We start from the raw sequence: 13,425 nt of genomic DNA, 5'->3' as shown, positions 1-13,425 counted from the left end.
TGCCTTGTGCCAACCTCGCCAGACCACTCTGCAGCCCAGAGACCCAAGGGCGCTCTATCAAGATCAGTCCCAGCTGCTGCTGCAAAGGCACCACTCTTGTCCAACTCTTTGCTGAAGTCCTGGAGTCCAGGCCATTGATTGATTGAGACTTGAGTGATTGAGAGTGGCATGTTTGTATGGGTGGTTTGTGTGAGACACACACAGAGAGATCTGTCTCTGCATCTAAGAGAAATGTAGATGTATACGAAGGTGGGGGAGAAGAGATGCACTTGGGCAGAGACCCACACATCTGTGCTGTGTGTAAAAGAAAGAAAGAAAGAAAGAGAAAATGTGGTGTGAGAGAAGGCGAGATGTATGTGTGTAGTTGTGTATATGTGAAGGATATGGGGAGGGGGGAGATATGCATGAGTTTCTATAGAGTGTCTGCATATGGTGAGTGCATTTATCTATTTATTAAAATATTTGAATACCGCTATTATCATAAAAATATATCAAAATGGTTTACAGCAATAAAAACTCATATAAACCATACCATAAGCTGAATGTAGGACAGCATTCTTACTATTTTTCTGTAGTATGTATTTTATCTTATGGAACACTAAACTTTTATAGTGGTACCTCAGGTTAAGTACTTAATTTGTTCTGGAAGTCTGTTCTTAACCTGAAACTGTTCTTAACTGAAGCACCACTTTAGCTAATGGGGCCTCCTGCTGCCGTTGCACCACCAGAGCACGATTTCTGTTCTCATCCTGAAGCAAAGTTCTTAACCTGAGGTACTATTTCTGGGTTAGCGGAGTCTGTAACCTGAAGCGTCTGTAACCCCAGGTACCACTGTGTGCTTCTTTTTGAGCCCTGTGGCATTTCGTGGGAGCATTAAGGTAAAATCCTCAATTATTGAGTTTACAAACATAAAAATACAGTGGTTAAGAACTTTGCTTCAGGGTGAGAACAGAAATCGTGCAGCAGCAGCAGGAGGAGGCCCCATTAGCTAAAGTGGTGCTTCAGGTTAAGAACAGTTTCAGGTTAAGAACAGACCTCCAGAGCGAATTAAGTTCTTAACCCGAGGTACCACTGTATTTAGGAGGGCAGCCAATCTTACAAGTGCCAAGTCAGGGGGAGAGAGTACGTGCTTGCTGGGCTATGCCAGCTTCCCACTAAGTTCTTCCTAATCTTGGGATGCCACAAACATGCCTCTTCCCACAACGACCTTTCAGCAAACCCTACACCCAGTTTCCTTGAATGGGGAAATCCATTTCCCAACACCCTTACCTTCCAGCCTTATATCACCCGAGTCTCTGGGACCCAAACGCACCCTGCACACACCTGTCCGACAGGTGGCCAAGTCTCTTTTTGCTAAGCTGCCTAAGTTCGCCCAAAGGTCAGCCTCTAAGGCCTGCAATAATGCAATAACCTCCCTCAGAGAGGTTGCAGACTTTTGGCAGAATGCTTCCCATCCACCATTCCTGTCCCCAGAGAAAGGTGGTGGGGTATCCAATAACAAGGTTGTGCTCTTCCACAGGAAGTGGATTCTTCTGCTTGCCTAAATGATGCCCTTCCCTTACACTGTGTAGTGCAAGGAAGGTGTCAGGTGCTTGCAGGAGAGACAGGTGCTCTTCCCCTCCTGCAAGCATGGAAGCGGTAGGGACCGCTTGAGTTGGAGGCCCACCTGCAGAACAGATGTGAGCCATCAAGGTCCCTGTTTGGGGTAACTGGAAAGCCCACAAGCCGGGATGGATAACCATTTCCTGTTTAACCCAAGCACCTGGGACTTGAGGGCATATGCCCATCATAGAACTGTAGAGTTGGAAGAGATCCCAAGGGTCATCTAGTCCAATCCCCTGCAATGCAGGAATCCCTGCTCAATAATCCCTGACGGATGGCCATCCAACCTCTGCTTAAAGCCCTCCAAGGAAGGAGAATCCACCACCTTCCAAGGGAGTCAGTTCCACTGTCAAACAGCTCTTCACAATATATCTATACTGCTCTTCATCCGAGGGCTATCACTACAGTATATGGCAGTTCCAGCAACATACCATGGCTATTAGCTATTTCAGTACAATGAATTCATCTAATTCCACTTAGGTCAGTCCTCAAAGATCTAGTTTTTACTTTTTGTGTACCACAAGCTGCTTTGAGCACATTTTATTTTGTGGAAAGGTGCATACAAATTAGAGGCTAATCTAAAGTGATGTGATCCAGAGAATCTTTAGGAAAACAGAGCTTGCAGAAATACTTAAGTGTTTTCTATTCATTTTAAAAAATATATACTTGCTTGGCTTTAAACACATCTGTATAAAGTAGTGTGCTATGGAGATAAACCTATCATGTGAACCACACAATCAGCCATCTGTGCGGCAGGCTCAGGACAGAGCAGAGTCCTTTCTTCCTTGCCACCTAATTCACTTGTTGCCAGCTTACTGGGGTTTTTCTCAGGAAGGATCATGAAGGAGAGTGCTATTAATCCTACTGGCCAAAAGAGAAGTTTCATGCTTGCAAGTACCAAGCACAATGGAGGCAAAGCTCGGGGGACAGCTTACACTGCAGTAGTAAAGCAGATGGACCTGGGTCTGACCAAGCAAAGACCATTATGCAGTTGCTCAAGGCCTCTAAATTCACTTTCTCCTGATCAGCACCACACCTCCTGCCTTTCCACTGAGTTCTTTGAGGAAAGACTTCCAAGCTCTGAAAGCGCCAAAAACTGTTCAGAAACTCTCTATAGAGTTCAAATTTCAAAACATCCAGAGTGTGGTTGAAGTGACACAGTATTAATGGGGGAACAAGCAATTGCCACCATTTTGGGCCATGGAGCACACTTGCAAGTGTTGCAAAGCAGAAGGCATAGCTTCTGCAGGGCATCCGTCGGCAGCTACAACTACCCAATTAATTCATCAGGAATAGCGTACTGACCTGAAATGCCCTGTCCATGCATGGGTACAAAAACCAACAATTCACACATGCACTTAACTGAGAAAAGAGCTGTCAAGATAAAATGCATTTTATTAATGCGGACTACTGAGAAGTGAATCCCACAAGAGCCACCCGCCTCCTGAACAGTGCAAGGACACAGTCGGCTGCTGGCAACACCAGCCACCCTGTTAAAACTTTGGTGCGTCCACATTAACATCTGAGGAGAGAAAAGGTTCCATGGCTTGGGAATATACAAGCGTTGTCTGATGTGCACGAGGCCACAAGGGAAAGTCCACACACGAGTTGGAAGGGAGCTTCCATCCAATGGAATATGTGCAGAATATGGAGTTCAGGGAGGCCTTTGTATCTTCCTGACCTTGAGGTAAAGGCACTTCCTTGCCTGGTGAGCAGCTACAGAGAATTCTAGCAACCAGAGTTCAGTTGCACACCATATTTCACAAAAACTAACCTGTTATGCAATTGAAGCATAGCTTCAAAAAATGGAAAACGCACTTAAATCCAAACACATTAGCCACAACTGGGCAGAATTTGAATCATTTACTACAAAAAGCATCTTCAAGGACAAGTACAGGAACTGCTGCAGCAAATTGTTAAGTGGCCTGCCAACAAGCTTGAGAATGCAAGACGAGCATATTCTAAACCAGTTTCGAGCGACGAAGTTAAGGTTGCCAATTCTTGTCTTTTATCCTGTTCTCCAATAAAAAGAGAGCTTTGCGCTCAGCGGGTCTGCAGAGGGAAATGGCACCACTTGGCATCACATTCATTTCACAGAAGATGGAATTTTTTAAAGGGGTTAACCGCAATATGATATGATAAAACTCAGAGGATGGAATGTTTGAAATTGCGCTAAACTAAACTACAAGCTGTCGTGTTTGAGTTTACGAACGCCAATTTCTTTGAAACGCAAATGCACTAACACTACGCATGTTTAAAAAAACACAAGGAATGCCGAGTGTCAAAACAGCTCAGTTCCGGAATCATCCACGCCCTGTTTTGTATCAAGGGAAATGTGGAAGCGGGGGAGGAAGCAGCCCCACTTCCAGGCCATTTCAGTTGTGCCACGCCTGCCACGATTGCAGCTCCACAAGGCAAAGTCCCGTCTCTTCCAGAATGCGCACACAGGAATGTATGGAGCCAGTTCTCTGTGCTGTCCATCTCCAACACACGGACACGGAGCAGGGAACACTTGGCCACCCGCCTTGGGTCCCCTCCGCTAGACGACATTTCTAGGAGTGCCGTTATGAGTCACTGCTTTTAGACCAGGGATGCTTGCTTGATGGTTGCAGGATCGGTGGGAGGAGATGCCCACTTCAAAGACCTCGTGGATGGCCTTGCGGAAGCAGTGGAAATTGTAGTCTATTAAACCTGGGAGAGCAAGAGAAACAAACCACAGGTGACAATCAAGAGAAAGCAAAGCACAACCTCATCTGGGAGCCTGACTTACCAGAAGACCCTCAGTACCCTCTGCCATTCATTCTGGGTGTAAACCCCTTGACCCAGCTGTTCTGCGCAGCAGCAGACAGAAGCACTACAGCTGCATCACAGTTTCTGCCAAATGCATTCCAAAACACAGTTGACTAAACATGCCTATTCTTGTTTTAACATGCCTGACAGTATACAGGCATGTTAGAAAGGGGCCCTGCTCTTCCAACATCTCAGACTGCCTATCTGGTTGAGACACAAATAGCTACAACACAAAAGACAACTCAACAACCCAAGAGGATGAGCAACTTTACATGCTCAGGCAGACACTCGTGCTGCTTCAGGGTTTGGATCCAAGCAGCAAAGACTGCATGGCAAATAAAGATTAAGTTGGAAGGAAGCCCAAACCTGAGCTTCTTTAGTAAGAATAACTGGGACAGGATAAATGTAGAAACGGGCCCTTGATCTGCAACATGGTTTTTGAAGTGGGGAAGTGATCCAAAATGGATTTTAGAGTCAGCCAGCCTGGAAAAATGAATATAGGTTGAGTCTATGGCAGAGTATGTGACTCCAGAGGCCCTGGAGTGCCAGGCAGAGATGAGGAGGACAGCACTAAGGAGGGCATCAAATAGCACAAGCTATTTGATGCAAGGGACACACAAAAAACAACAGCCTCCAATCAAGTTTTACATTGCACTGAAAACACATCATGCAGAAGGAACTTTTCTCTCAGCACCCTCCTAGGCTTGCTGCCCTTTGCTTGAATCTTTGCAGCCCTTTTCCCCTTCTTCCAGGCTGGCACCACAAGCCCAGGCATACACTGCTCAGCTCCCACTTGAGGACTGACACCATAAAACTTTTCCCTGTGTACCTTATGATAGATTGTGTAGTTGTTTATTGATTCTGCTTATATAATTTTGTATATTGTTTCTCTTTTTTTTATTTCCTTGTACCCCACTCTGAGGGATGCGGGTGGCACAGTGGTCTAAACCACTGAGCCTTTTGGGCTTGCCGATCGGAAGGTTGGCGGTTTGAATCCCCGCGATGGGGTGAGCTCCTGTTGCTCGGTCCCAGCTCCTGCCAACCTGGCAGTTCGAAAGCACATCAAAGTGCAAGTAGATAAATAGGTACCGCTCCAGCGGGAAGGTAAATGGCGTTTCCGTGTGCTGCTCTGGTTCACCAAAAGCGGCTTAGTCATGCTGGCCACATGACCTGGAAGCTGTACGCCGGCTCCCTCGGCCAGTAAAGCGAGATGAGCGCTGCAACCCCAGAGTCGTCCGCGACTGGACCTAACAGTCAGGGGTCCCTTTACCTTTTTTACCCCACTCTAGGCTATAAATACTGTAAATAAACAAGGTTGCAGAAGACTAATGAGAAGATTTGAAAACTTGCCCCAAGGGGATTTTGGTGAGTGCAGCTCACAGAGGACCAACTCTTCACAAATTGCAATTACCAGATTTGTGTGACCCCATAGAAGCTGGAGCCCAGGCACTCAATCGAGGGACACACCAATCTTCTTCCTCACCTTTGCGTTCAAAGCTTTCTTCTCTAAGGATGCACACCAAGGCCAGAAACTTGGTCACTTCTTTTAAATACAGCACAGTTGTGTTGTTGAGCTTGATGATGGCCATGGACTCCTTGTCGTAGGCACTGCCACTCCCATCCTCCTTGAGCCTAGGGTTGTTTGAGACAGAAGGGACTGTTCAGGGCACACAATTAGCTAAGGACTTTGAGGCAGCATTTTAACAGTAATTGAATACTGGACTGAGGCATTAAGCAGCAATGAGGATTGTGAGAATCTTGTGGACACCGTTTATCTTGAGTTCAGCAAAGCATTTAACAATGTACCATGATATTCTGATGAAGAAGCTAGCTAAATGCAGGACTGAAGGTTCACAGCTGGTTGTAAAACTAGCCAAAAAGAAAATGCTCACCAACAGCTCCTCATCAAACTGGAGAGAAGTTTTGGAATGGGGTAGTGCAGGCCCCTACCTTGGTCTGGTCCTCTCCACTGAATTAGATGGAGGGTGAAAGGAATTCTGATCAGATTTGCAAAGACTAACACCTCCAAAGGCCAGAAGAAAATTCAAAGCAACCTTGATAAAAGGGCCAAAACAAAGTTCAACGGGGGGGGGGGGGGGGAGTTCTATATTTAGGCAAATAAGATGCATAGGTATGGGACTGGGGTGTGGGTGGGTGTGGGTGTGGAATAGTAGGTTTAGCAATAGTACAGAAAACAGTCGGAGCTGATTGTAAGATGCATAATGTGAATGGGCAGCATACAAAAGGTTTTCCTCATTATTCAGTACAAATGAATATATTAAAATGTCTCAGGATCATAAATACAGAAAAATATTTACACATGAATCCATCCACACACCTTCCTACTTTACATCACTCACTCAAAACAGACACTGCAATTTCTAGTACCCCTCCTTAATAGCAACAAAACCATACAGAAAATGTGTTTGAGTTTCACACCCAATATTCCAAAAGCCAGAGCTTTCTCAATGCTAGGTTTTCATTTTCTCATGACATTTGACAACGGATTTCCCTCTAAGCTACTTTAAGATTATCTGAAATGCCACAGAAGCACCACATGGTACTTACCCATATATACAAGAAACATCAATGACTACATCTATCATGTCGCAACAAAGCTCGTATGACTGCATATCAACAGGCGAACTATCCGTTGCAATATAGATCTTGCTGACGACATCGAAGAGAAAAGCTTTTTCAATACCAGAATTCTACAAGAAGAAAAAACAAGTTAAAATGGTTGTCTCACATACTGAACTATTTCTCAGCTTACTGGCAACTCTTGTTTTACTTTTTTACTGAAGGCAGATGGTCAGACAGGAAGGGGCCTTTCATCCCCACTCTAAGAACGCAAGGAAGAAGAGCTCAGCTGCTGGATCAGGCCAAAATCTGGCCCAGCATCCTGTTCTCTCCACAGTGGTTAACTAGATACCCCAATGGGAAGCTGAAAGGTAGGACCCAAGTGCAAGAGCAGCAATACTCTTCCCACTTGAGATTCTCAGCAACTGGCTTCCAGAGGCAAACTACCTCCAATGGCGGAGGCAGAGCACAGACATCCAGAAATTTGTCTGATCTCCTTTCAAAGACACCCAAGCAGCCACCACTATCTCTTGCAGGAAATGAAGATGGTGGCCTCACATTAGCCAAACCTACCTCAAAGACACCACCACCAGTGTTTCAAATAGCACACTGTGCCAGTTGCAAAACTGACAGCCATACCACCAGTTTGATTTTCAAACTGGTGGTAATGATGGGGCATCTGTTGTCCATTTTGCAGTCTGAAATGAAGGAACCCGAAACAACTAAACATGCTCAGAAGGTAATAAATAACTGGCTATCTTTTTATAAAGCAACAAGCAAGGCTTTCTAGTAGTGGATTCTGCTTTGAGGAATGTCTTGTCCACATTTGCTGCCATCTCCGAAGATATCAGTTGACTATTTAGGAAAATATTGGCTGTGCCTTTTAGGCGGCCTGCCAAATCCCCCCAAGTCTATTATGCTGCACAAGCGCTTGCTTTATTTCACTGGTGTTTTATTATACACATTGCGGGGGGGGGGGTGTAAATAGGTTGCATAAAAACTTACCCTTTTACACAGCCCTCCAGATGTTTTGAGGCTACAATTCCCATCATCCCTGACCACTGGTCCTGCTAGGTAGGGATCATGGGAGTTGTAGGCCAAAAACATCTGGAGGGCCGAGTCTGAGGAAGCCTGTACTAGACTCTTGTTTTAAAAAATATAAAGTGCAAAGGTGGAAGCTTAAATCTTAAGGGGACGTAAATCTTTTTCTTGCTGATTAAAATGTCTTATTATGAATAAATGCAATTATTCTGTCTACGGAGGATATAAGCCTATAGAACCTCCAACCCACCTTCAAAATCTTCCCTTTGCAGAGAGCATCTCATCCTCTAAGATGCCATTGGACATCTGGCCACTGGCTAGAGCTGAAGAAAAAGGCTATTTGCTCACAAGAGCCCTGACTGAGCACAAGCTGCTATTGCAGGTGCTGTAATGAAGAAGTCTAGCATAGATCATGGTTTGAGAGCTCCCCAACTGCTGGAGCCCACAGAGAACTACACATGTTTTTGAAGCAAAAGCCTGTAGTTCCAAGTTCTAACCAAGTATGCCAGTTACTCATTATTTCTTAACAATATGTCTTCCAAATGAGAGCTTCTAAGCAAGTTCATACACTTACCGACCCAACAAAGCATTACTGCAACATTTAAAAACAAGTCATTGCATTCATTGCCTAATCTTCACTAAACGTTCCCAGGGCAGGGTACAAAAACATGACAATTAAAGTGCATGTACAACACCTACTTACTGATATAAAGATATTTAGCAGGTTTTCCAAAGTTGGCAACTGTGGAATGAGCTTCTGTACCACCTTGCTGAAGGCTTCAAATATAGAATGATCATAGATGCTGGTCAAATAAAAACTACAAAGCAGAACACTGTTATTAGCTATCAGAACAGTTCCAGGTTTAATTTGCTGCTTTGGCATACTGAAAGCAAAACTGAAGCATCAAGGAGGCCAACACTGAACAGCTTCAAATACATTTAACATACTCTGGAAATTCTTGTTTTTCTCTTTGTTCCCCTCAGTGATGAGATCATTGCTTCCAAAGATACCTTTCAAGGTAAAGACTAATTTGCATCTCAAAGAAACCATGAGGGGGGAGAGAACAAAGAGCAAAAGCAGTTTAAATATTTTTGCAGTCTCTCCTTATTGCACACAATAAGGAGCAACCCTTTCTCTAAACATTTCCACTACTGGAAAGAGCCTTCCCCCTAAACATTTCCACTACTGGAAAGAGCCTTCCCCCATAGGGACCAGTAGGAAGGCCTCATCTGCAGATCTCATGGCATGGATAGGTCTACACATGAGAGTGGGTGTTCTCGTGGATATTTGGGGCCCAAGCCATCAAGGGCTTTAAACCTAAGTGTGAGTGCCATATTTAGGCCCATAACATCTGCAGACAATGTTAACTGTTGTAAAATGGGAATTAGATGTGCTTGACCCACTACCCTATCAGCACCCTAGCTAATACGTTTTGCACAAATTGTAATTTCCATAATGTCTGGTTAAATTGAATGTACACTTTTTAAGAAGACGTCAACAATAATCAACAGAGACTAATGATTTTTTAACACAACTATTCACAAAACCTGCAAATGATTAGTACCATCCTGAACTACATATTCCTCCTTTTTGTATGGAAGAGAAAATACCTCTTCTAACATTATGCAAATGCCCCCCTTCAGAACTACCTCTTTATTCATGTGTAGATTAAGACTCATATTATTAGTCAAGTAACAGCTGACTCCTTCTTGACCAATAGACTCACTATTGGTCTTAGCCACTCAGACCCAGTATTTGCATGCAGGGGAAATCCCTAATTCACTGAGGATTTGAGACCCATAGGCTACCCTCACTTGGTTTAGCCAACCAGTTAAAAGTTGTTCCTGGGATGTGGCTGCTGTTGCATGCTGACAGCTTCTAGGGGCCACAGGTGAGAGCTGAGTGCAGGGTGAGGACCAAAGGTGGACAAACTACCCCAGAAGGAGCATGACATGCACCGCACCAGAGGTACTACCCCTCCCCTAACACCACATACACCCTGCATGTGCTGTAGAGGGAAGTGAGGGGCAGATGGGGCTCATCAACCTGGGAAGGTAGCCCATCTAGGAGAAGGAAAATTCTGATCTTAAACCTCCACTGCCTTGAGGGAGAAGAAAAGTCTAAGGAATAAACCCTACATAAATCCAAAGTGGATGGGACGCGGGTGGCGCTGTGGGTTAAAGCCTCAGCGCCTAGGACTTGCCAATCGAAAGGTCGGCGGTTCGAATCCCCGTGGCGGGGTGCGCTCCCGTCGCTCGGTCCCAGCGCCTGCCAACCTAGCAGTTCGAAAGCACCCTCGGGTGCAAGTAGATAAATAGGGACCGCTTACTAGCGGGAAGGTAAACAGCGTTCCGTGTGCTGCGCTGGCTCGCCAGATGCAGCTTGTCATGCTGGCCACGTGACCCGGAAGTGTCTCCGGACAGCGCTGGCCCCCGGCCTCTTGAGTGAGATGGGCGCACAACCCTAGAGTCTGGCAAGACTGGCCCGTACGGGCAGGGGTACCTTTACCTTTTAAATCCAAAGTGGAGCTAGATGACACCTTGCAACTCTTGCACCCAAGCTGGTGCCAAACATCCTGTTCTGCTTTTCTTTGGACAACATCAGCAAGGTTTGGGGGGGGGGTCGGGGTCCTGTCGTCTATGCAGCCCACCACCTCCATACACACTGCCCAAGCTTGCACAGTGATTTGACTTCATCCCCGTAGGCACACTTCATTGTCTCTCGAGACAAGCGAACGCCAACAACAACAACTGATTATTCAGGTGATGGTCCCAGCATTAAACAAGCCCTCAAAAATGCAGCTTCTCCAGATTTGGTCTCAAATGGGAAAAAATTGTGTCCAAATGAAGTCCACTTACCTAAGGTGAAGTTTTTCTAGCCCAGCATCACCAAGATCATCATTGGCTCTCTGATGAATATCTCTTTGAGTTTCTATTTTATGATCATCTGACAAACCATCAACTTTATGAATAAAAACCTCAAAGTTCATTTCTGGATTAATTTTGTAAGCTTTTGAGACTGTAATGTGCAACCTGGTTAATGCTTCCATGTAGTCATCCTGTAAGCAAAATATAATATGCATTCTTCAGTCAGAATTAAATGTACAGGCCATACATTACTAAGAAACGTAGTGATGTCTGCTTGTTGATATTTACAATTTACAATTACTATAACAGAAACAGACCTTGTGAGAATCCCAAGTATAATTCAGAATCAAAATAGTTCTATTCTTGACCAAATCTCATCCCAAAGCCTAAAAATACTGTTACAGAAACTGTACCACAAACTGGTCTCTAAATGCTGGATTGTTTGCTGGAGCTGTGTTCTACCTTACTTAACACTGCCCAAATTACTCAGTAGTATTGCTATCTAATATGGTAATGCCCCTGCACAATGTCATTCCTGCCGTTACCAGTATTTTAAAGGTTGTAATCTACTCTGAGCTGTGACCTGTTTAAAAGATAACAACAGACAGACTACAGCTACTTCAACACTTGACATTTATGTTCAGGATCATTGTTTGCAACATCCCCAGTACATCCTCCCCACCACTCACAGAGCAACATACTCTGTTCCCCAAAGTGAAGCTTCATAATGACCTGTGCATCAATAACATAGATGAGGGCTCCAGTTCCCCTGAAGATCATCTCATAATCGAACGTTGGATCAAAAAAATCCATTTGTCCAGGAAAATCCCATATTTGGAAGTTCACAAAGGAGCTATTTGAAATATCATCTTTATAGATTTTGTTGGTACTCTCCAAGAATAAGGTTTCATTAGGAGACATTTTGTGGAACACCACCTGTTTGCAATAGAGAGCATACAACCATTATTTACTGTTTTGCTGTTTTACATTTCTATCCGTCCTTCCACTAAGGAACTCAAGAATCCTTGTTCTCTCCTCCACCCATCCATTTTATCTCCAAAATAACAAGAGGCACAACTCCCCCCTTCTCAGTGAGGATCAGGTCTGAGAACCTGAAACTGCATCTTTCTCCCAAGACTCTTGCCTGAACCGCCAACTATGATGCTCCCTTGAGGAGCCAGTAAAGAAATGTCAGGCCTGTAGACATCTTGATGTGGAATGACAGGTTGAACGGTGGAGTATTAGGGTAAGAACTTACCTTGTTCCACTTGGGCATGAAGAAAAGAGAGATCTTGCTTATACCCCTGCAGGCTCCCTCCACCAGATTAGTCCCCCTGCCCTCCCCAATCATGAGTGACTATTATTGTTAATAACAATACACCCAATTATATCCCACCGTTCTTCTAAAGATTTCAAGTGGCGCATATGATCCCCCCTCCCCATTTTATCCCCACAACAACCCTGTGAAGTAGGTTGCGCTGAGTGACAATGACTGGCTCCCCAAGATCACTCAAGGAGTTTGAACCCTGGTTTCCTCTCAGGTCCTAGTCCGACCCTAAACTTCGATCTCCTCCCTCGTCGCTGTCCCGAAGCCCCCGGGATGCTCCGGACACGACCCCACGCCAGGGAGGAGGGGGCGGGAGGCCCTGCGCACCTTCTGGATCGACGATTTCCCGCTGCGGCGCAGCCCCATAAGCAAGATCCGAGGCTGCTTGGAGGAGTCGCCGCCCGCTCCGCCGCCCGAGCCGAGCCCGCAGTTGCTGCCCCCGCCGCCTCCTACGCCGCCACTCCCGCCAGGACCCCCGATGATTCCTCCTCCGCCGCCGCTGCCGCCGCCCAGCTCGGCCCCGCCATCGATGTCCTCTTCGTCATCCTCCTCGTCGTCGTCGTCCTCCGCGCCGTAGCCGAAGTCCTTCGGGAAGGAATCCGCCGCCGCCGCTGCTGCCGCCGCTGCTGCCGCCGCCCCGAGGGTCCCGCCGGGCAGAGCCCCCGACGCTGGCTCCTCGACCGCACCAGGACCCGCCGCCGCCCCGAATTGCAGGGCCGCCATCACGAGCTGCCAAAGGCGCCCCCCACTCCGACAGCTCCTGAGCCCGCCCCCACCTCCCAACACCTCGCGCACCGATTGGCCCGCAGGAGCAAGAGGCATTCCCATTGGCCGAAAATGAGACGGCAGCGCGGCGCGTGACCGGAGGGGGGCGCGCGGGTACCGTGCTTTCAGTTACCTGTCCGGTAAGGAAGGGGCGCCCTTTGATGACGTCCGATGGCAGGCCTCGCCTCGCCCAATGGCGCGTCTTCTTCTTCTTCTAGTCCCACCCCCACCTGGGATCCGCCTTCCGGGCGACTTCCTGGTTTTGTCAAGGGAGCAGAAACAGGTGCGGCCTTGCATTCAGTGTTGTGTCACCTGCGGCGGCAGCAGCAAATTCATCGAACGTTTAGGATGTCCTTGTTTCGGCGTCGCGAACCGCCCTGGAATCGCGCGGAAGCGGCGCGGCGGGGGGCTGGCCTCCACCCATTCGAAAGTTCTCCTGAGAAAGTGCGCTA

At 46.5% G+C, this 13,425-nt stretch overlaps 1 protein-coding gene across 3 annotated transcripts; it reads right to left on the bottom strand.

The window, feature by feature from the left end:
* Positions 1-2,979: 2,979 nt before the first annotated feature.
* On the bottom strand, positions 2,980-12,976 carry RRAGC (Ras related GTP binding C). 3 transcript variants are annotated; one of them, XM_028739246.2, is made up of 7 exons: positions 12,536-12,974; positions 11,614-11,817; positions 10,873-11,072; positions 8,717-8,831; positions 6,961-7,103; positions 5,804-6,024; positions 2,980-4,293 (listed from the first exon to the last, which is right to left on the bottom strand). In XM_028739246.2, the coding sequence occupies exons 1-7, from the start codon at positions 12,929-12,931 to the stop codon at positions 4,142-4,144; spliced, it is 1,431 nt and encodes a 476-aa protein (XP_028595079.2). In that variant the 5' UTR covers positions 12,932-12,974; the 3' UTR covers positions 2,980-4,141. The 3 variants fall into 3 exon arrangements, with proteins under 3 accessions (XP_028595079.2, XP_028595080.2, XP_028595081.2); XM_028739247.2 differs by having other exon boundaries at positions 5,876-6,024; positions 12,536-12,973; XM_028739248.2 differs by lacking the exon at positions 11,614-11,817 and having other exon boundaries at positions 12,536-12,976.
* Between the last annotated feature and the right edge of the window lie 449 nt (positions 12,977-13,425).

Source organism: Podarcis muralis, chromosome 7 (assembly GCF_964188315.1).
Source record: "Podarcis muralis chromosome 7, rPodMur119.hap1.1, whole genome shotgun sequence".
Taxonomy (NCBI): domain Eukaryota; kingdom Metazoa; phylum Chordata; class Lepidosauria; order Squamata; family Lacertidae; genus Podarcis; species Podarcis muralis.
This window is presented reverse-complemented; position numbering and strand designations above follow the sequence as displayed.

Coding starts and splice junctions, on each gene's coding strand:
- RRAGC (XM_028739246.2), bottom strand. CDS start 12,931: ATGGCGGCCCTGCAATTCGGGGCGGCGGCGGGTCCTGGTGCGGTCGAG. Junction 11,818..12,535: donor GGAAATCGTCGATCCAGAAG/GTGCGCAGGGCC, acceptor TATTGCAAACAG/GTGGTGTTCCACAAAATGTC. Junction 6,025..6,960: donor GATGTTTCTTGTATATATGG/GTAAGTACCATG, acceptor AAACAACCCTAG/GCTCAAGGAGGATGGGAGTG.